The sequence below is a fragment of the Muntiacus reevesi genome, chromosome 6, assembly GCF_963930625.1.
Source record: "Muntiacus reevesi chromosome 6, mMunRee1.1, whole genome shotgun sequence".
Taxonomy (NCBI): Eukaryota; Metazoa; Chordata; class Mammalia; order Artiodactyla; family Cervidae; genus Muntiacus; species Muntiacus reevesi.
The window spans coordinates 50,783,805-50,806,582 of NC_089254.1; the positions used below are offsets into that span (position 1 = coordinate 50,783,805).

At 36.3% G+C, this 22,778-nt stretch overlaps 1 protein-coding gene across 3 annotated transcripts in view; it reads right to left on the reverse strand.

Annotated features, from left to right (window-relative positions):
- Positions 1-22,778, reverse strand: part of MDFIC (MyoD family inhibitor domain containing) — a 97,074-nt gene that overhangs the window by 20,429 nt on the left and 53,867 nt on the right. For 2 of the 3 annotated variants that reach the window (XM_065938638.1, XM_065938637.1), the window contains exon 4: positions 17,631-17,903. In XM_065938638.1, the coding sequence (XP_065794710.1) occupies positions 17,631-17,903 (273 nt within the window). Of the gene's footprint in view, positions 1-12,452; positions 12,677-17,630; positions 17,904-22,778 lie in introns of those variants that run through there. The other variant, XM_065938639.1, reaches the window with a different exon arrangement.

Consider the following 22,778-nt stretch of genomic DNA (forward strand, 5'->3'; position numbering starts at 1 on the left):
TGATGGCACTGTTCCTCTTCCCACATCGTGCGCTCTCTCCACCCATGTATCTCTCAATATCATCTGAATTTTTTTTTTAAGACACCAACACAAGTCAAAGAGCAACAGGGCAGCAGAACACTGAAATCATAAGGTATAAATACTTCTACCTTAATTTAGTGTACAAACAACTCCAGAGCCAAGAAAAATCTATGATCACATTGTTGGCGATACTCTCTAATTGACAAGAGTAGATAAGCCTAGTTTTCTAATTAAAAAAAAAAATCTGTAGCCTTTTTATAACACTTTAAATTGTGCAAAAGAATATAAAAATTCTCTTTTCAGCACTTAGTTACTTCCTAATCCTCTGCACTTCATCACGGCCACTCCCCAGTTGAGGTTTTCCTGAACCACAGCTCATTCCTACTATGACAGTTCAGGCAGTAAATGCCAGAACTACCAAAAGAAGTGCTGTGTCTGTGGTGGTTGTTGCTGTTTGTATGTTTGGTTTTGAGTAGGCTTCTAGCTACAGGAAATGACATTCTTGGGGGCAGAGAAGCAAAGATGTTTCATTTTATAATTACTTTGCTATCTTCAGGAGTAGCACAGCTAAGCATCATCCTGTTTATCAGGATCTGGAAAATTAAAGCCTGTTTTCCAGTCAGTTAAGACAGACTTAGCTGTCACTATTAGGTTCTGTGACCCAACCTTGAACAAGTATTTCACTCAGTGTCCATATGTGTACAGTGAGGCGGGGAATGATCTCCAAATTCTTTTCAAACACTAAGTTCCTATAATGATATAATGTACTATTATCTATAGACAATAGATTCCAAAGTCTAGCTCAGGGTCTTGTCTTAGCCTGGACCAAAGGCACTGCTAGGTTTAACACAAAGCAGTGTTAAGCAGAGCAGTCAAAGTTAAGCAGTCAAAGCAGAGCAGAAAATTAACTGGTGCTGAATACAAGTTGTCTAAGTTGGCCAAGTCCCAGAGGCGGATGGTCAGAGGGCATGTTAGGCGAACAGAAAGCAAAGGTGGATCCAGGTAGTGGGGAAGCTATGTAAAGAAACAGAGGCAAGAATGTGATAGTTTTAGAGATAAGAGTCGCTGTCTATTGTTGGAGCAGGAAAACCAGGTAAAAGCTTAAATTTTCCATTTCAGAAATGGAGAGGCAGGGACAGCATCTGTGGTAGTAATATAGTGTCAGTGGGGTCAGGCAGGATGACTGTGAGGAATAAGAAGGTAAGATTAGAAGGAGTTGATAGGACCCTCTAGGAGGTAGTAACAAGAAGAAAAGAGTCAAGTGTGACTTCCTGGCTCTGGAGCCATTTACTGGAAAAAACACAGAGATAGTTCATTTTAAAATATTTTGAATGAAACACAAGTTAAATCTGAGAACCCTCAAAGGCAGATGCCCAAGAGGTGGCTGAAACACTGGTTTCGAGCTTGGGAGATAGTCAGAGCTGGTAGTTGTAATTCTTTTTTTTTTTTTTTCATTTATTTTTATTAGTTGGAGGCTAGTTACTTTACAATATTGTAGTGGTTTTTGCCATATATTGACATGAATCAGCCATGGATTTACATGTGTTCCTCATCCCGATCCCCCCCTCCCACCTCCCTCCCCATCCCATCCCTCTGGGTCTTCCCAGTGCACCAGCCTTGAACACTTGTCTCATGCATCCAACCTGGGCTGGTGATCTGTTTCACCATAGATAATATACATGTTTCGATGCTGTTCTCTCAGAACATCCCACCCTCATCTTTTCCCACAGAGTCCAAAAATCTGTTCTGTACATCTGTGTCTCTTTTTCTGTTTTGCATATAGGGTTATCGTTACCATCTTTCTAAATTCCATATGTACGCGTTAGTATACTGTATTGGTCTTTATCTTTCTGGCTTACTTCACTCTGTATAATGAGCTCCAGTTTCATCCATCTCATTAGAACTGACTCAAATGAATTCTTTTTAATGGCTGAGTAATATTCCATTGTGTATATGGTATATGTAATGTGTATATGTATAATTGTGTATATGGTAGCTGTAATTCTTAAGAGTGAATAAAATCAAGTTGCCCAGGGAGAATGTCCAGAATGAAAAGACAAGAGATGGAGAGATGTGAGGGAATGGCAGCATTTAAGGAAAGGCCTGGGTAGGGTGAGTAGCAGAGGAGACTGACAACAAGAGAGCAGAAACACAGACGGACTCTTCTTCCCATGCAGAGTGAGGGAAAGTTTCAGAGAACTTTGTGGGAAGAGTAGCAACGGAATGAGACAGTCTTGTGGAAAATGGGGGAGGGTGGCTCTGCAGTTTGCTGCTGTATCCAGGTACCTGAGGGAATGTGCGAATCAGAGTGAGATCTGAGACACACCTGGGTATTTACAGCAGTTTTTATGGCTATCACGGCTTTGCGAGTACGACTCAGCTCCTTGGTATAGAGAGAAGATAAAAAGACAGGCAATCTAGACCTGGGGTTCTGAAAGGCAAGTATGAGAGAATAACAGAGTCTGAAATTAGGAGATTTGCCAAGAGATCCAAATATAAATAAACATATATATTCCAAATATATTTAAATATTTTATATTTACATTATATAATGTAGTATTACATTAAATATAAGTATGTATTTAATATATATAATAGATTATATTATATAAAATACTAGTATATATATTATCATTGCATATATACTCATATATATAATTATAAAATGGTCAACTGGGGTTCGAGAGCTAGTATGTTCATATTTAGTTCATATTTATTTCTAACTATATTACAAAGTAACAATACTAATCAAAGGTACTAGGTTAAAGATGGCTGTACAGAATTCCGTACACAAGCCTGGGAACACAGCAGACCTGTTGACTTGATGAAGCTCATCTGTAGGCCCTGAGGCAAAGCTTCCTTTTGGTTCTCCTTCTCCTTTCACTCTACTCTACAGAACGCAGAGTGAGTGAGCTACCCTCCTATGGCAGATAGCTACCATAGATGTTGAAAAATTCTTTCTACAATAACTATTCTTCTGTCATTCCAAAATGCAATTTCTGCATTCCTCATTGAACATAATTATTAGGCAAAAATAAACTTAACTTCTAGTGTCAAATTTAAATATGCTACGGATAGGGATGCTATTCCCCAAGAGGTCTGGTTTCTCCAACTTGATTTCCCAAGAGAAGTCAAAGTAGAAATTTAAGCAGATTTAATATATTATAGGATATAAGCCCGTTTCGGTCGTTTCTTTCAATTATCTGCACATCTCCCCCAAACTGTTGGATTTCTCAATCTTTAGGAGACAACTATGATTTATTTGTATGAATTTTCCCCTTCAAAATTGGAACTTTGATTAGTTTCCTTGAGCAAACTGTTTATTAATTATCTTTTATTTTCTTCTAATTGCTTCCTATATCCACTTGATAGATGTCTACATCTTCCGTTTTCCCTTCAGTCAGGTGTGCAAGTAGTAAGGAAGACCTTACAAGTTATCAAGAATCTGTGCTGGGAAGGGGGCCTGAGGCCACACTCTGCTGCCTATAAATTAAAATCCTTTCAGAAGATTAATCTGAAACACATTGTCCACCAGATTGTTGACTTTGATTCTTTCCTCTGTTTTCTCCCATACCTATTTATGGAGCATTACATTAAGATTACTGAAACGGTGGCAGAAAAAAAACCACAAAGTTAATTTTCTCCATGCCCTGGTATTGCTGACAATGCCTTGGTAAAAGAATATCACTAAAATGTAAAGACAACTACAACAGTTACTTAAGAATTTAGTATTTAATATAATTTTTAAAGTAGAAATTTGGATATATCTTAATATGAGCAAAATTAAAAAGTTATTTACAAAAATGTGTTCTCTGTCTTATACAACTTGCACACAGAAATGTAAGTGTACAAAACAAGTATGTTACCTGTAGTATAAAAGTAGTATAAAAAAGAAATTTATACTACAAAGAATGCTTAGGATGCAAAGGGCACTAGGGCAGGGATTCTTATTTGTTTGCAATGTCATGGACACAAAATAATATTTTTAAATGTGTAAAATGAAATACAAAAGATTTCAATGGAAATGAGTTATGTTGAAACAGTTATTTATTATACCTCAGCTTTTAATATTATGATAAGTACTTCTTTTTTAACACATTAAAAACAAGACCTAGAGATGATCTGATAAGTACTACAATTTTAAAGTAGTGGCTAGCGTAACTAATACTTCATGATTTCTGAAATAACCATAAGCTTGTTTACTGCTTTCATCTATATTTAAGTAAAATTTAGAATTTCCTTCAAAGTTTAAAGGTTACTGACATTAAGGTTACTTCCCAATTGCCCCCCGCCCCCCATCAATGTCATAGGTTCTTCCCAAAGCTGAAAACTTCTGAACTGGAGGATCTTAAGCACATTTTTCAAATAGCTTCCTTATGTATTCAACTGAAACTTTCCATAGGAAAAAAAAAATTTTTCATCTTACAAGTTTTTTTCAGAAATATGGCAACTTTATACCATGAGCTCCCCTCTATCCTATTTCATACTATACTAGTTAAGGTTTATACAAATTAAATATAAAAGGTCCTCAAAACTGTGATAACAGTATATGTAAGTATTAAAAATTACTGAGAAAAGTTCTAAGAGAAACTAGTATTTCAGTGTTACCTCAATTAGTTTTAAGATTCAGGCAGCGTCATTTAAGAATGCAATTAAAAAAAAATCAAATAGCAATGTAACTATATACTCTGAAAATAATCAATTGAAAGAATTTAATTCAACCTAGAAAAAAATCATTGTTAGCCTTGGATCTTAAGAGAATTTGGAGTCCAATCTTGCAACCATACAAACTAAGAATAAAACTATCTGAAAAGAGTATTAAAGCATTATTATTGAAAATGTCATGAATTATTGCCATTTGAGGTCCTCTAAACTGCAATAAATTGTTGAATGAAATTATGCAAAGGGAATAAAATGAGTCAGGAGGGAAAGAAAGAAAAAGAAATGAGAGCAGGGTGTTGAAAGATCAATAGACAGGTGGACAGAGGTATAGAAAGTATGCTTTGGAGAAATAACCAAAATGAGACAATCAAAATTCTGGACTTGCAGACCAGATCTTTAAAGATGAAGCTTCTCTGATGAGTGCACAAAACAGACATACTTCTTAGACATGCTCCTGTTCCTTAAGACTCCTTTTTCAAAAATTCTTTGTTTAAAGTTAATTTCCCTCCAATATTACAATTCTCAATTCATAAACACTTGAGTATTTAGCTAATAAAACACTAGATCTTCTAAGTGTAGAGGGAGTATGGTGGGGCACACACCCAAAGGAAGCAACTGAAGAAAAAAACCTAGTAACAAAGCACTAGGAAAAAAGAAGAAAAAAAAAATTATAGCAGCACCAAAGAGAACAAGAAGATACAGTATATGTAGATAATACTATAAAATATACTATTATCAAAATTGTTCACATTCCTTTGTCTTTAAAACTATCTATTTAGTCTTAAAATTTTTGAATTTTCTCTTCTAGATAGTCAATAGGCAGACTACATGGCATGAACTGAGGTACAAATTATCCACCAGTATTTTCTTCAGTTCATCAGATGAGGTAAATCATTTTATTCTATCCTCAAAAAATGGAACTATTTTTTAAAAGGTGAAAAATACTTTTTGTTAAGGTGGTAAAATTTAGGCTAATGTGAAGCACAAAACATAAGGACAATGTTTTGATTCATCCTGAGCATCTAAGATAAAAGTTTTACTGTAGGTGGTTACCTCAAATATTTGAAGACAAATTAATATCATATTTTTCTTGTGTATATACTTCCCAAACTACAAGACTCATGAGTCATCAACCAGTTTTCGTCAGAAGATTCCAAACATCCTGCACATTCTGTATCTTTTCCCCAAAATTTCTTCCTTTGAGAATTGTAGTATTATGCAGTGTCTAGTGCTATTATTATAACTATGAGATAATTTTTTTTGAAGTCCTTCTAAAATGAATGGAAACTTCTAGCATATTTTACATCATTACAAATGATGAGACAGTTTTAGATGGAAGGTTTGAAAAACTGTAAATCTACCATGTCAAATCCTACTGGTCATTTCAAAGATCACCAGTTAAATAAATAGAAAGTGCTTAGCATATGAACCTACCAAAGAAGGCAGTGTGAAAGATAATCTCAAAATATGGCTGGCCACTTTCTGGTAATGATCTAAAATCAGAGAGGGATAAGATGTAGATACAGATATCAGTAACTACAGATGGGGTGCCTTCTAATAGATCTCTTCTGCTTCAGTGACTCAAGGGCATCCTTGTCCTGCATCATCCACCAGCTAGTTCTCTACCAGTTCATTACCAACAAAACTCAATATATCCCATCTCTAAAAATATCCTCTTTTAGCTCACAGCCTTTTTACTATTCTCTTTTAGGAAAACCCCTTGAAGAGAGTAGCCTAGCTGTGCCATCTTTAATTTTCTCTACCACTTCAGTCAGACTTTTGTTCCCTTCACACACCAAAAGTATGAAGGTCACCAATGATCTTCACAGGACAATGTCAATGGTCACTTCTTATTCATCTCACTGGCCTTTTCAGTTGCTGTTTGACACATGACCACTCCCTCCAACTTGAAACACAGTCTTTATTGTTTTCTCCTCCATCATTGACTACTCATCCCATTTTTTTTCATAGTGTCTGTTCATTTTCTGACTTATTGAACTGGTCTAGAGCTCAGTTCTTGGATCACTAATCGACTTTACTTCCTGGGCAGTAGTTCTTAACCCTGCATGCTTGTTAGAGTCTTGTGGAGAACTTCTATAGCAGTGGTCACTAACCTTTTTGGCACCAGAGACCGGTTTTGTGGAAGACAAGTTTTTCCATGGACTGGTGTGTGTGTGGGGAGGTGGTTTCAGCACGTTACATTTATTGTGCACTTTAATTCTGTTATTATTACATCATTTCCCCCTCAGATTATTAGGCATTAGGTCCTGGAGGTTGGGGATTCCCGTTCTAAAGGATGCTAATGCCTTGGCCCCACTCCACTTGAGTTAGGTTCTTGGGGGTCTGTGCCCAGAGAGATATTTGACATTGTACTCCCTTTGTCCAGAAGTTCTTACTTCAGATACCCAGGTGCTGGGATTGAGAACCACAACCCCAGGGGATCCCATCCACTGAACATTCTGTACTCTGATGACTCACAAAACAGCTCAGGGTGCAGATCTTTCCTCTCATCTTCAAACTCCTCTACCCAACTGCTTATTTCACTGTACCCCTTGGAAAGAAAATGGGCATCTCAAATTGTTCAAAACCAAACCCTGTTCTTCCCACCTCTATTAATGGTAACTCCATACATTCAACTGCTCAGACCAAATAACCCAGAGCTATCATTAACCCTCGTCTTTCTCTCACACTGAAATATCACCCTTCAATAAATCTTACTCTGCCTTCAAAATACATTCATATACAACACTATCTTACTATTACCACTCTGATCCAACCCTGTCGTCTCTCATCTGAATTATTGCAAGAGTCACACAGCAGGCCCCCAGGCCCCCCTTCTTTGGCCACTGTGTACCTGTAGCCTACACTCAGCACGACAGACAGGTGACGCCTAAAATTGGTGAGTCAGATCATGTCCATCATCTGCTCAAACCCTGTCACTGGCTTCCTACCTCACTCAAACCAAAATCAAAATCCTTAAAATGGTTCATTAGGTCCCTCCATAATCTATACCCTGCTTTACTGTTCAGGTCGTAGCGATATTTCATTTTAGAATAAGACATCTGAAGGTATCTGGGGTCTTTTGTTATCTTCAGGAATAACAAGAGACCTAACAGGTGTTTGTTACCACCTTAGAAACCTGCGAATCATAAGTGTTGTTAGATTCTCAAAAAGCCCACAAACCAAAAATGATCACTGTGTAAGAGAAAATCACAATTAATTTATAGAAGTTGGAATTTTGATCTTAGCTTTTAGAGCTTTTGCTTGTGATAGTAATTCAGTGAAGAGTAGACCACATTAAGGTCCTTCCTGGTGGGTCAGTCAGTAAAGAATCTGCCTGCAACACAGAAGACCCAGGTTCAATCCCTGCTTTGGGAGGATCCCCTGGAGAAGGAAATGGCAACCCACTCCAGTATTCTTGCCTGGGAAATCCCACGGACAGAGGAGTCTGGGGGGGCTACAGTCCATGGGGTCACAAAGAGTCTGACATGACTTATAGCAACTAAACCACCACCACCAGACCACCTTAAAACACAAATTTACTTTAAATACATTTTAAAGTTAAGCTACTGGATTCTGCAGTAATTTCCTTACTTCATCTTTCCCACACTTTTCTTCTCTTTAGCTACGTGTTTATTTGTTTGGGCTTCCCTGATAGTTCAGTTGGGAAAGAATCCACCTGCAGTGCAGGAGACCTGGGTTCAATCCCTGGGTTGGGAAGATCCCCTGGAGAAGGGAATAGCTACCCACTCCATTATTCTGAACTAGAGAATTCCATGGACTGTATAGACCACGGGGTTGCAAACAGTCAGTTATGACTGGGTGACTTTCAGTCACTTGTTTATGTTCTATTTCCTGTCCTATACTATGTGTAAAAGTTATGATTAAATTCAATTAAGGGCCTTATCAATCTAAATTATAAGAAGCTATCAATTTCCATCAACTTGTGGTCTAAACACAAACCAGGAATTTAGAACTCGGATTCATAAATGTCTGCTGGGTCACTGTCTTCCATTCAAATGCAATTAATACTTCTGGAATGAAGGAGTGGGGACTTGAGTTAGATGCTTTTTGAGTAACTTTTATGGAATAACTTGGTATGAAAGTGAAAGAAAGTGAAGTCGTTCAGTCGTGTCAGACTCTTTGCAACCCTATGGACTGTAGCCTACCAGGGCCCTCTGTCCATGGATTTTCCAGGCAAGAATACTGGAGTGGGTTGCCATTTCCTTCTCCAGGGGATCTTCCCAAGCCAGGGATCAAACCCGGGTCTTCCACATTGTGGGCAGACGCTTTACCATCTGAGCCACCAGGAAAGCCCAACTTGGTATGAAGACATGATTAAAAAGCAATTATCAACGATACTCCCACAGCGTGGAGTCACCTACATTAATAATTCAGTAAATGTTTCTCTGGTTGCTCAATTCTCATGCTTTGATAATGGATGTGTATTTACATAATCTGAACTCTAGATCTGACCACTAAAGAAACGATATGCTGGCTTGTCAAGGTTATCATTATTACCTTCTTAAATCTTCAAACTTTCCCTCTCTCCATCCAAATATAAACACAAACCTTTTCCATCTTAAAACCTCTTTGGACATTGGCTTTTCTAGAGCTATTGTTATTAGTGTGTTTTATCACATTCCACAACCTGTATCATTCTGACTTCTCTACAAAAATGGCTCTTAATTAGGCCACCAAATGACAGCCACATTGTTAAATCAATAGAATCATTTCAATTCTCATCCAACTGAGGTGTCACAATAGCTGGTGCAAGCTTCTCCCTTGACTCAAAGCATTTATTGCCTGGTATCCAGGACACCACCCTCTCCAGTTTGTTTCTTCTCTCACCTTTCTTATCGACTCCTCTTGGCCAGATCATCTTCCTCTCTTTGCTTTCTGACCTCTCCCCTAGGCTATCTTATCAGTGCCATAGCCACACTCTGACATCACTTTTAGAGAAAAGTCTGAACTTTCTATGGCATTGTCTTCCCAGTGCTCAAGCTAAACCCACACTCCCATTCTACCAAGCTGGCTGGCCTCCAGTGATCCCTGAGTCACTCGCTTCTCAGCCACCTGACCTTTGCTCTTAAATCTCTACTTAAGAAATCCCATCCAGATGCATGGTTTCAAATATCTGCTCTAAGAGAACTAATAGAAATTAGTGTGCTTACTTTTAACTCCTTCTCTGAAGTTCCAGTTATATATTTCCAAACGTTCTTGGACTGTATGTCATTATTTGAAATTGAACAGGTCTAAAATTCATCTCAAGGTCAGCCTCAAACTATATTCAGCTATTCTTCATGATTTCCTAAATTTCAGTTCCCTTTCCAAACTAACGGAACTAGACAATGAATGACAGTCCTGATTAAATGCATTAATCTGACTGCTACTCTAGTTTTGGGCCTGGAATCCTCGATAAAATCCTGAAACCCTAAAGAAAATGAGGTTGAAAATGGACTATAATCCACGATAAGCCTGGCTGCTGCACTTACCTGTTACTGTTTTACCTAATGAAAACATCATCTAAACTTACCATCATCAAAGAAAAAATTAAAACCCTGACATATTAATAGGACAATTAGGTTATTCAATTCTTCTTTCCACTTAGCCTATTATTCTTTCCACTAAACTGGGTTTCTAGATAGCCTCTTCACTCAGCTACCCCACACCCCAATGCTTCCTGGCCAATCTATCTGTATCTCCATTGTTTTATTTCCTCCTCACCCACCTCCTGTGTGAGTGCTAAGCTAATTCAAATTCTTAGAACAGAAACCAAACACCAAAGGTGGAGTCTATACACAGTGGATAGCTGTCTAGCTCTTTTTTCAGGTGTCAACTAGTATAAAAGAAGTGGTCTGAGATTTTGAGGTGTTTCTGTTTCAAATCTCAAATTATATACTTTAGAACCTTGTAAAATCTTTGCTTTTCATCAAATGGATGGATATAACTTACTATAGATCATAGATTACAAAGTTAACCTATTTTCCTAAACTCCAAAGGAAGTGTATTTAAATATTTACTTTCAGCCTTAAAGTAATACCACTTATAATTTGATCATTTAAAAAATTTTTTAAGAACAGTTGATTTAATATTTCAAGTAAATAAGCAATGATTTTTATGTACAGAATGATTTATATTTTGACATAGTCAACTCTGATCATACCTGTTCTCCACACACCCTTCTTTTTGTATTACTGTTTCAATTAGCTTGCTGGTTGAGAAAATTATTACAATACTATTTTCCAATGGACTGGCAAATATTGCATCAGAAAGCAGAATTCTAAACCTTTCTCCCACACAATTATTCTGACATGGAATGGAAGGCACTATGCCTGAGAAAACAAAACAAAACAAAACATCATCCAAGCAAATGAAGTATTTTGAGGAACACAGCAATATATCTTGCCAAAGTCACAGAAAATTTGTTTCTGGAGGCTCAGATTATAATGTTATAGTCAGATCATGAAGTCCTATTATTATCCTTCCACTAAAGTACTAGTACTTCTAGAAGTTCTTTTTTTTTTTTTTTTTGGCCTGTTTTAGTTCAAATATTTGCACTCCCCTCAATCTCCCCATATAATCTCCCTTGAGGATTGCAGTGATTTCTGAGAGATCAACTATGACATCTGTGAAATGTTAAAGAGTGAGTGCCTGCGTTCTCCAATTTATGTCCCTTACTTGCTTCATCATTTACTAAATAGTTATGATAAGTCAGGTACTAGGCTCTGTGCTTGAAGCTAAAAGATGGATAAAACCAAATCTTTGCCTTCAGTGGGATTACATTTTAGTGCAGAAAGAGTTAAACTCCAGCCTCATTTTGTATTTTGGAAGACACTGTGGGGACCCAAAAGAAGAGCAATCAGCCCAAAATTGGGGCATCAGGAGATGATGCTTGACTTCTGGAAAAAAAAAAAAAAAAAAAGGAAAGGTCATGAAGGCGAAGTAAGTTATAAGAAATATAAGGAAGAGAAGTGGCAAAGTCAGTCAGCTATGTCATTAAATGTGTGTGCTTGCAGTTGAAGGCACAATTTCAAGTGCAAGGAGAGAAGGGGAAGTGGTGAGGTCAAGGAAAGATATTTTTACCAGTGATTCTCAAGGAAGGAGGGGGTGGAACCTATTTGAATCACCTAGTGGGCTTTTCAAACTGACCTGCTCAATTGTGTACATCTCCTTTGAAGCCTGTGTGCCCCACCCAGACTGCCTCCCAGAGTCATGGCTGTCCTCCTCCTACTCATGATACGATGCAGGGGGAAATTCACTGAAAAGGGGAGAAAGACGAGTCTAAACAGAAGACAGAGAAGAGTCATAAAGGCAAGAAGTCAAGAGGCTAGTTTAAAGACAAGCAGAGGGTACCAGTAAAACGGGAGATGACTGGGATGATGTCCATCCATATATGTCAAAAGCTTTCCTGAAGAACTTGTTAGCATCCCCAGTTCACCAAGTCTATAAATAATTCCTCATTTTATCTATTAGTAATAGTTCATTACTAAAATACAAAAAGATCATACAGGTGATCAGAGTACAGATGCTTACTATATAGCCCAGTATTCTGGGCTTACATAATTGCAACTATGGAATTTCTATATCATGGAGAAAAAAGAAATATAATGTTTCAAAAAAATATACAGTGGGCATAAAATGACACCCTTCAGAGAAATCATAAGTATCTGGCTACATTAGAACAACAGGACTTCCCAGGCTGCCTATGGACTGATCCCTTCCAGTCTCATCTCTCCTAATTTGACTCCTCAGCAGCAAAGTACTTAGTGGTTCTCTGAACAAAACACCTTATTTCACAAGCCCCCTTCAGTCTTTTTGAATGCCTCTTTCAACTCCCTTACCTTCTCTTAATCTTCAGGTCTCCATCCAGGCTTTACCTTGTCTAGAAAGCTGACACTGCTGACCCTTCCTTCCCTGCGTGCTCCTTCATGATGATGATGATAACAGCATCCAAGTACTTCATCCAGGCCAGGCTCTGTTATAACTAAAACTGAATGCAGTATCAACTCAAATACTCTTCCAACCATCCTATGATACAGGTGACTAATTATATCCCTGTTTTACAGTAAGCCACTGAGGTACAAAGAGGTTAAGTGACACATCATGGGCCAGTGGTAAAGCCACTGTTTGAACGGAACCGACTGGTTCTAGAGTCTGTGCTCTGAGCACACAGAGGCTGTGTGGCCTCTCTGATTTAAAACAAGACTGATCCTCAGTACTGCCATACACATGATGCTCCTGACTCTCTTGTTCAACAGTTATATTCAATGAACTGCCGGGACTAGGTATACAATTTCTCGGTAAGTACTTAATCTATGTTTCAGTATGAAAGTGTTAGTCACGTCCAGCTCTTGTAACCCTATGGACGGTAGCCTGACATGCTCCTTTGCCTGTGATATTTTCCAGGCAACGATACTGGAGTGGGTTGTCATGTCCTTCTCCAGGGGATCTTCCCAATCCAGGGATTGAACCTGGGTCTCCTACACTGCAGGCAGATTTTTTTCTTTTTAACCATTTGAGCCACAAGAGAAGCCCACTATGAAATGTTAAATAGCAAATATCACTAAAAAGTATAAAATCTCCTCAAAGTATCTTTGTTGACACTTAAGTTTTTACAAAATCATAATAGCTATAGTTGGCACACATGTATTAGGATTTACTATTCCTATGATAAGGAAAAAATCATTTTGAGTCTAATGAAAGCTTTTAGCAATTTGAATATTATAAGATTCTAAATTATAATTATTTCAAAGGTCAAGAATCTTAAACATCTTAAAAAATCTCTACCTGGGTGATGCCATCAAGAAATTGAAGTAATGTATGTATGAATATTTAATTATACAAACAAGTAGGAATCTAATTTAATAATATTCAAATAAAACGTATTTTTCCACATGGGTTTTTTTTCCCCCTCTGTTGCATAAAAAGAACTTTTTAAAAGAACATATTTTAAATGAATATGAGCACATATTTTACTTTCCAGTGCTAGTTTCATGGCGGTGGTTTGGAATAAAACATTGCATCACTTATTAACTTGGGGAAAACAATGAAGCTATTGTACTGGGCATGACTGTAAATTTAAGAAAAACATTTCGACTCAGACCCAGTCAAGCTTCTTCAGGAATTTACAGGCTAGCAGGGAAGGAAAATGGACACAGAGCATAGTTGTGAAAATTGTTTTCAAAATTTTAGTTGGAAGAGTTTAAAGAAGGCAAATGTATACTAATCACAAGATCCTTGCCTGACCCACAGCTGGAATGAGATCAACATCCCACGTGATGTTGGAAAGGCCAGTAAATTACCTTTTCCTCAGAGAACTTTAAGGCAAAATATAACAGTGGTGGCGAGGATATACCATGGAGCCAGAATGATCTAGGTTTGAATCTCATTTCTATCATGCACTAATTGAGTTTGGTGTGTTCACTTAATGTCTGTGTGCCTCAGCTCTCTCATTTATAACTAAATAATTACATACAGTTCATAGAATTACAGTGCTGTTGGGAGGATTAAATGACTTCATATGCATGAAGCAGGTAGAAAAGTTATGTAGATTAATATATAGAATAATCTATGGTACAAATCTTCACAACTGAATCAACATAACTTAAAAAGAGAAATCTGATGGAACCCATGTCTATTTGTCCTGAAGCCTTAAATAATCCACATTAAAGACATATGAAAAGATGTCACCAACTCACTGATGCAATTGCGAGGCTGAGTCAATCTGTACCTCTGTATTAGCAATGGGCTTACATCATAGCAGTGTTTTCCAAACTGTCAGCAAAGCAGCCCTTAATGGGACACTATGAAATAGTTATACATTTAATTTCATTATCTGAACCAGAAGAATGCCTCTTGGGTTATCACTGTTGTTTATGTGCAATACGAAAATCATAACCACAAACACTGTTTATCCAGAAAAAAAGCACATTGCCAGACCAGGCAAGATTAGGTATTTTTGTGGTTTTCAGCAAATACTATTTTGCTACTTGTTTGCTCATTTTGCTGTAAGAATAGGCATTAACAATGTAAACTTAAAACTTTTTTTTTTTTAAATAATTTCTATCCATTTTTAATAGTATCACAAATCAGGCCTCTTCAAGACTGACTGTTCTCACATATAGGCCTCCAGAAATCCAAATGCTATCTCTGTTTAACAAAATTATTTACAGTAGCCAAGACTTGGAAGCAACCTCAGTGTCTACCGACAGATGAATGGATAAAGATGATGTTGTACATATATACAAAGGACTATTAGTAATAAAAAAAATAATGAAATAATGCTATAAAAAGAATGAAATTATGGTATTCACAGAAACATAAATGGACCTAGAGATTCTGAAACATAAATGGACCTAGAGATTCTCATACTAAGTGAAGTCAGTCAGAAAGAGAAAGACAAATATCATGATATTGTTTACTATGTGGAATCTAAGAAAATGACAGGAATTAACTTTACAGAATATAGACTCATAGACTTTGAAAAACTTATGAAAGTGGAAAGGAGGTGGCGGAAGGATAAATTAGGAAATTGGGATTAACATACGCATACTATATAGAAACAGGTAAAAGGACCTACTCTATACAGTCCACAGAACTATACTCAATATCTTGTAATATCCTATAATAGATAAAAATGTAAAAAGAATATGTATGTTTAATCTCTTTGCTGTACACCTGAAACTAATACAACACTGTAAATCAGTTATATGCTAATAAACTGAAATAAATTTTTTAAATTAAAAAAAATTCTGCCATTGTTTTATTCCACAGACATTAGATTCTGCTCATCATGATTCACATATTCTACACAGCAAGAAACTTGCTCTGACAACAAAGCAGCTCTGCTCTAAGGCACGCACCACAGAATCTTGGAACTGAAACCAACTTCTTTTTCAGTTTCTAATCCAAAGCATTTTCTTTAAAAAAAAAAAAAAAAAGGCAGTCCCAGAGAACAAACTTACCTTCACAACTGAAGGCCAGAAGAAACAAAATTTGAAGGTACATCCTTAAATAGCAGCAAAAATCAGGGCAATGTCTATCTTTGAGAAAATATGAATAGGACAATGGAATTTTCATCTTAATTCAAGTAATCACAAAGAAACGTACTATCAGGTTAAACTGCATAGCAAAGCAGTGAAATAAGTGGGCAGGACATTGTAAAATACACTTAGACAATTCCACTGGTGTTTGCTGTTCCTCATTCCCCTAATCCAATATGGAACAGATTTTGTGATAAGAGAAGGATTACAAGGGACTTCCCTTATCCACACCTTTATCCACCCTTATCCACAGCAGCCATAAGGATGTGTGGGTGAGAGGGGAAGAGGAACATGAGAGGGAAAAAGCAGGAAGAGGACAGAGGGAGGGAGAGCAGAATTTTATTCCATTTACATACTATTGGTTTTCCTTGTCCTTCATATGTTAGTTACTAAGTTGCATTCTTCCATTAGAAATAAATTCAGACATGGTATTAAAAAATAAGCAAAAATATATAAAACTCCATAAGCTATTTCAAGTTGGACTACCATGCAAATATTACCATTCTTTAAAATCAGTAAATATCAAATGGAAAATTAGAGGTTAGGAGTACAATAGGAAAAGTCAAATGTATAAAACAAGTAGATTTCAATTGCATTCAATTATTTCACCCAATCACCTAGAAGCAAAGATCCTCTAAAGAAAATTGCATTGCCTTCCCAACTCCTTAGAGAGCCAGTTTAGTTAACAGCCTACCTATGCTTCAGAGATGACCATGCAGCTTACATGTCAAACTCATTTTAAAGTGTCAATCATGTCCTTTTCAATCTAATTAGTTTGGAAAGTAGTGTCACTGACCTGGAACTATGCAGACCATTTATTATCATATCATTTGATCAACCTAACACTTTACCTCAGTTGAGTTTGAGACACCTGTAGCCAAAATGTAATATCCTTTCTCCCACTCATGACTAGTAACTCTCGATACAATTTCCTATTTACAACTCAATTTATCTTGATGAATAAGCATGGCCAACTTCACAGAAGCATCCCCAGAATTTCCTTTATTTAAGATTTCATGATAATTTAAATAGAAAGGTGAATAAGAAAAATATTTGTATCATATATATAATATATACACACACACACACTGCTAAAAGAAGAGAAAGAGCAGAGAAATATGCATATATGCTGAGAGAAATTTGGGACCTTGAATTTGAGGGAAAGTGATTTTTTAACATAAATTCACAAATCATTTTTATAAAAGGAGTTTGTAGGTTATAAACCCAATGCCAACAGATGGGCTGGTGTTTTAATAAAGGAAAACTTTTCCTGCTTCATAGTATTTCATTAATGACGTAATTGCTAATTCTTGAAAGGTCAAGAACACAGCCCAGTGCCTCTAAGGGAGGATCTAGAGGCCAGACCACCATGAGCTTGGAACAAGGCAGAGTTGGTTGAGGGGCGCTGCCCTTGACAGCATTGGTAACTGGAAGATGCTAGTCGGTCAAGCAAGAGTTCACCTAGCCCTTTCTCTGTCAAGAGCATGAAAATTACCAAATTTTTGCTTTAGTTTTGCCTATTTAAAAACTGAACTGCAAGACAAAAATACAAGCAGGTATCTCTGAATCAGAGATTTACACACTGAATCAGGGACCGAAAAAATATATACAATCATATTCCACCAAAACATGGTATTCATATTTTTAAATGTGGTTTAACAAGAAGTATAGCAGCTATATTTAAAGTTATGACTGTTCACTCCAGAAGACAATCTAAAAGCAGGATGTCAGCTGCCAATGCTTCCGTTATAGCCTGGGCCTTCCTTTGGGGAAGTTGCATTTTACCAAAATTCCTGTTTGGAGGCAAAGCAACATTCTTCATACATTTGCTTGATCAAATAATTCTTAGTGAATATGATTTTACATCTGGTTAAGTAAAATATGCATATGCATCACACTTACCTTCAGGTGAAGAGCCCGTCTTTTGGGAAAAGACAGCATTTACTTTACTCTTCTTACTGATGTCACTGTTTACAGACAAGCTGGAGTGAATTTTTCTATGCATTTTTTGAGAAACAGGTGCTGAAAGTCTTCGATTCTCTGCAGATACATGTTTGGCCCCGTGGTGGATTCCATTGCCATTGCTCAGACTTGGGTGGCCGTTCTTTATCTTGCTTATTTCCTCCTCACTTTCCTGTGCTGCAGTTTGAAGCTGAGGCAAGCGCTGAGGTTGGGCTAAGTGAAAAAAAAAAAAAAAAAAGGAAAAACGGGAAATATTTATCCAATTAAAAACATGAGTATTTGAAAATAAACAAAATCCAATCAGTAACAGACTTTCTTGGGTCTCATCCATGATCCTAACGGGGGGTAGGGGAGGGACACACAAATAAATATGAATACAGAGAAAGCATAATTACTAAAAGAGAAATGGTAAGGGGTCATCAAGAGGAACTTTACACAAGGGAAACAAAAAGAAGAGGAAAAAACAGTGCTTCTTTTTTCTTTAAGTAAATTTAAGTTGGAAATCTGCAAAATGTAATTCAAAGCTCATTTACCAGCTAAGTCCCAGGTCCTATTTTGGGTGTCACAGACACTGCAATATTATCTGAGTATCCCTGATAATGATAAACTACTCAACTGCCTTTTGAAATAAAAGAAAAGGAACAATGAATTCAAGCATCAAAGCTGGATAAGACAGTGTGTTGTACTGTTTTCTTTTTAATTTCACTTTAAATTTTGAAGAAAATCTTTTCCATATGTTTTTTTTAATTTTAAAATAAACCATTTATGGCAGCTTAGGAATAGAAGAGAACTTCCTTAATCTGATAGAACACATTTATCGAAATTTAAAGTCAGTCCTGCAGAAATGCTCCTGTTTGGTCAGGACCAAGGAAAGAATGCCCACCTTTACCCTCTTACGTGACACTATGCTGGCAAAAGCAATGAATACCAAAAAGAAAAAACATGCCTGCATCCTGGAAAGGAAGAAACATTTTTGAGATGATACATAATTGAATATTCCAGGGGGAATCTAAGAGACTATACAGTCTGCAAAACTAAGAATTTAGCAAGATGTGTACATGATAAACCATATTAAATTCAGTGAAGTTCTATAAGGCAACAGTAAGCAACTAGCAAATATGCAAGAACTGAACTCTTTACAGAAACAACAAAAGAAAACAAGTCAACAAACAAACAAAAAAGCCTATAAGTATCTAGGAATTAAGCTAGGAAAAGGGGGGAAGAGATTCTATGGCGAAACTGACCAAACATAACTGAAAGACATTAAAAAAAAAAACCTAATAAATGAAAGATTATGTTAATTCTGATAATATGGCAATTATCCCCAATTTATGTAATGCAATTCCCATAAAAATTCTAAAAGGCTTATTTGTGGAACTTGACAAATGGATCCAAAATTTTATAAGTAAGAGTAGTCAAGAATCACTAAGGAAATTTTAAGGAAGAAAAAGAGGATTGTGGGATTTGACTTAGATAAACAGTCTTGTCTTGAAACTACAGTAACTAAGAGAGTAGGCTTTCCCAGTGGCTCAGCAGATTGCTTGCCAATGCAGGAATGGTGAGTTCAATACCTGGGTCAGGAAGATCCACTGGAGGAGGAAATGGCAACTACTCCAGTATTCTTGCCCAGAGAATCCCATGGACAGAGGATCCTAGTGGACTACAGTCCTTGGGGTGGCAAAGAGTCAGATACGACTGAATACACACGCACACACGAACTGAGACAGTATGGCATTGGTCCAGACATAGACATAAACCAGTGGGACAGGAGAGCAAGTCACCAAAATACTTGTGTGTGCAAATGCAAATGTATCTATCTCTGATACAAAGAAATTTCAGACGTTTTCAATGTCTATAAATGAAGACTTTAAAAGAAAAATATAAAATAATATTTTATTGGCATGACACTTAAAAAGGGAAAACTAATTTGATTCTTTGGACAACAAATCACAAAACAAGCACAGTGACCAGTGATCATCTGTGCTGCCCAGCATTTCTAAAGACCCTCATAGATTTTGATAACTTCCTCTAACTCATCCCTGCATTCCTCAAGTTAGAGGGCACGTATGTAACTTACATTCTACCAAGCAGAAGTACAACTCACATGCAGAAGTACAGGTGCAAGATGGCATCCACACCCGGGTGGTGGAGCCTCTCAGCACAGACAGTAAAGAAGGCATTTGTTGATCCTGGCAGTGGGTGCAGTGTCTGGTGTCCACTTCCTAGCAGATCGGTGGGCAAAGCATGCAGTACTAGTAAAGCACTGATTTGGTGGGCATGATCCTTGGCTGTAAAATTCCTGGGAGAGTCTATATGCTGCTAATAAATATTTTCTATTTAAATTAGCTAAAATGGATTCTGGTTTTTGAAGCCAAGTGTCCTGATCTCCCCCCAAATGTTATCTATTTACATTGGTTAAGTAATGAATTCTTAAAATCAACATTTATCTTGCTGGTATAGTTCCTAAGCAGAGTTATCAATCACAGCATTTTAGCAAAAAAAAAAAAAAAAAAATACAAAAAAAACCACAGCAACAGCAAAAACCGTTTGGTGTCAAATTTTACTATTTTATCATTTCCTGGAATTTTAAAATCTGAAGCTGCTGTTTTAATTAGTCTTTTCTGTTTAAGATTATGAGCAGTTATGAAATGCTAATTAAATCTGAATACTAAGAGGTCTTCGACTTAGAAATAAGTATAGCACACAAAACTAACAGTTACACATAGAACTGATAATGGCTAAAATGGACTAATTATCTGTTATCTTGGGACTACCTAAGACTTCATAAATATTTTTGACAAATTAGACAAGTCTTTAGCACACATTGTTTACTTCCATTCTTATTCACATATGCTATGTCTCTTGAGGAAAAATACCTTAACATCCCAGACTCTTTTATTCCTCATGAATGTACACATTGTAAGAAAAGTTTATCATTATTCTTTTACTTAACAAAAGCATCCTTTCAGACCAAGTTTATTAATGTTAATACCCAATTTATAAAACTAATATATGAACTCTAATCAGTTCTTTACTGACAAAGGAGAATAATTATCTAAACATTTAATATTTGGGAATAGCACAGAGTAATGGCTGTAAAATTTATCAAAATGTTTTGTTTTTTTCCTAACTTCTGATGCAAAGAAAAAACAAAGAAAATGGTTATTTCTCTGCTTAGCAGCTATATATGTCCTTCTCAAAGCTAAAATTGACAATCAAGGCTTGTGCAAAAGGAGATCTATTTCTTATGGGTGTGCAATCATTTGATCTAGAGATTAATTTGCTGCTCCTGTAACTTCTTGTATCAACTAGAATGACATCCTAATGACTGCTATTGAACATAAAACCAGTTATGCATATGTATTTAACGGGATGCCAAAGAAGATAGTTAAACCTAATTTGGTGTTCTTTTCAGAGCTCTTTCCAGTAATCTCACCAAATAAATGGAATGTTTTGGACGACTTCTTCTCTGAAAAGAATAATTCAAGCAATTGAGAGCTGGGTTAAGTTGAAATGTTATTGACCAATGCTGTGGAGACTTATCAATCAAAAATGCCCTGTCATATTCCATAATCCAAGATCAATTTATAATTATTATGTAACAAGCATTCCCTATAAATAAAAATAAAGGTGGTAAAAGATAATCAGGTCTTGCCACCAAATTCTAAAACCGACAGATCTGACCTATTCCTAGAATCAAAATTGACTATTTGCAAATTACTGTGTATGGTCGGAGTGACATTCAAACATATTCTTAATGATTTATCTACATTTCAATCTTCAAAATTAGATCTATTTCTGTTGGCAGGTAAATGATAGTACATTCATTTTCGTTTCACTGCCACCTAAGTCTTTTTAGTATAGTTTGTACCATGGTCAATAACCAAGTTTTTTTTTTCACTCCAATTTCTTAACATTGTGATTTTGTCAGATGCAAGCAAATAGAAGCAAATCAAAATTGGATAAAACCTAGATATATGAGTTATATTAACAGACATTCAACTTCATTGATGCTTTTTCATAGATGTGACTTAAATCTTACAGTAAATGTACAAATAAAACCAAATCAGAAACATGATTACGTTCTTGAATAAAGAACAAAAATGTCTGACTGACTGATTAAACCATAACTTAGCTTTAAATAGATATTTTCCCCTTACTGTGTAAAAGTTGTGTATGGCTTTAAAAAAAAAAAGCTCACTAATATGGGAACGACACAATGCTTCTTAAAACACAAGTGATGCCTAGGGACCCTCGCTCTCCCTTTAATGATCCACTGCTCTCATTCAGCTGTCTTTCTTTTTTCAAATCTTTACATATGTGACAGCTCTCAAAAGTAGACCATAGACCATCTGGCATTTTCAGAGGTGTAACTTGTGCAAATTCAGCTCTATTGGGAGTGCACTGCTATCTTCTGCCTGCGTTATAAAGGGACAATAGAATGTAGAACTTATGAGTTGTTTTGAATTATTCATTTTTTTGCCTGTATATTCAAGAAATTTTACAAACTCTGCATTTTGTACTACATAATCACATGCGTTAAAGGTACAAAGAAACTTTTTGACACCTCTTTTCTACAGAAAGCTGGCATTTTGTTTGATATGTGAACATTCAGCATCTGTTATATCATTCTAAACAGGATGGGTGCTTCCACAAAAGACCCCATTTTAAACTTACTCTATATGAGCAAAAAAAAAAAAATGTATTCTTGATATTCAGTAATGAATGCAATACACATCAAAATTTCAAATACCAGTTATTTGAACATTCAGCATCTCCAAACCTGGATAGCATTGGTCACCTGCTTACCATATGTGTAAAGATTTTTCAAAAAATCATTTCTCACACAATGCAGCATGATTGTAATTTTAATATCCATGATGAATAGTTACAAATGTCTTAAGAAACACTATGCTTTCTAGGTTCAAATGTTTTCAATCAGGAAGGAAACCGATAGAATTAGATGTAGTGATTTTCAATAAGAATAAGCATGGGAGTAATGAGTCAATAGCATGAACTTCTTTTGATAATTTAAAAAAAAAATTGGGTGATACTGGAGCTAGTAATAACTATACTTGAGACTGCAGC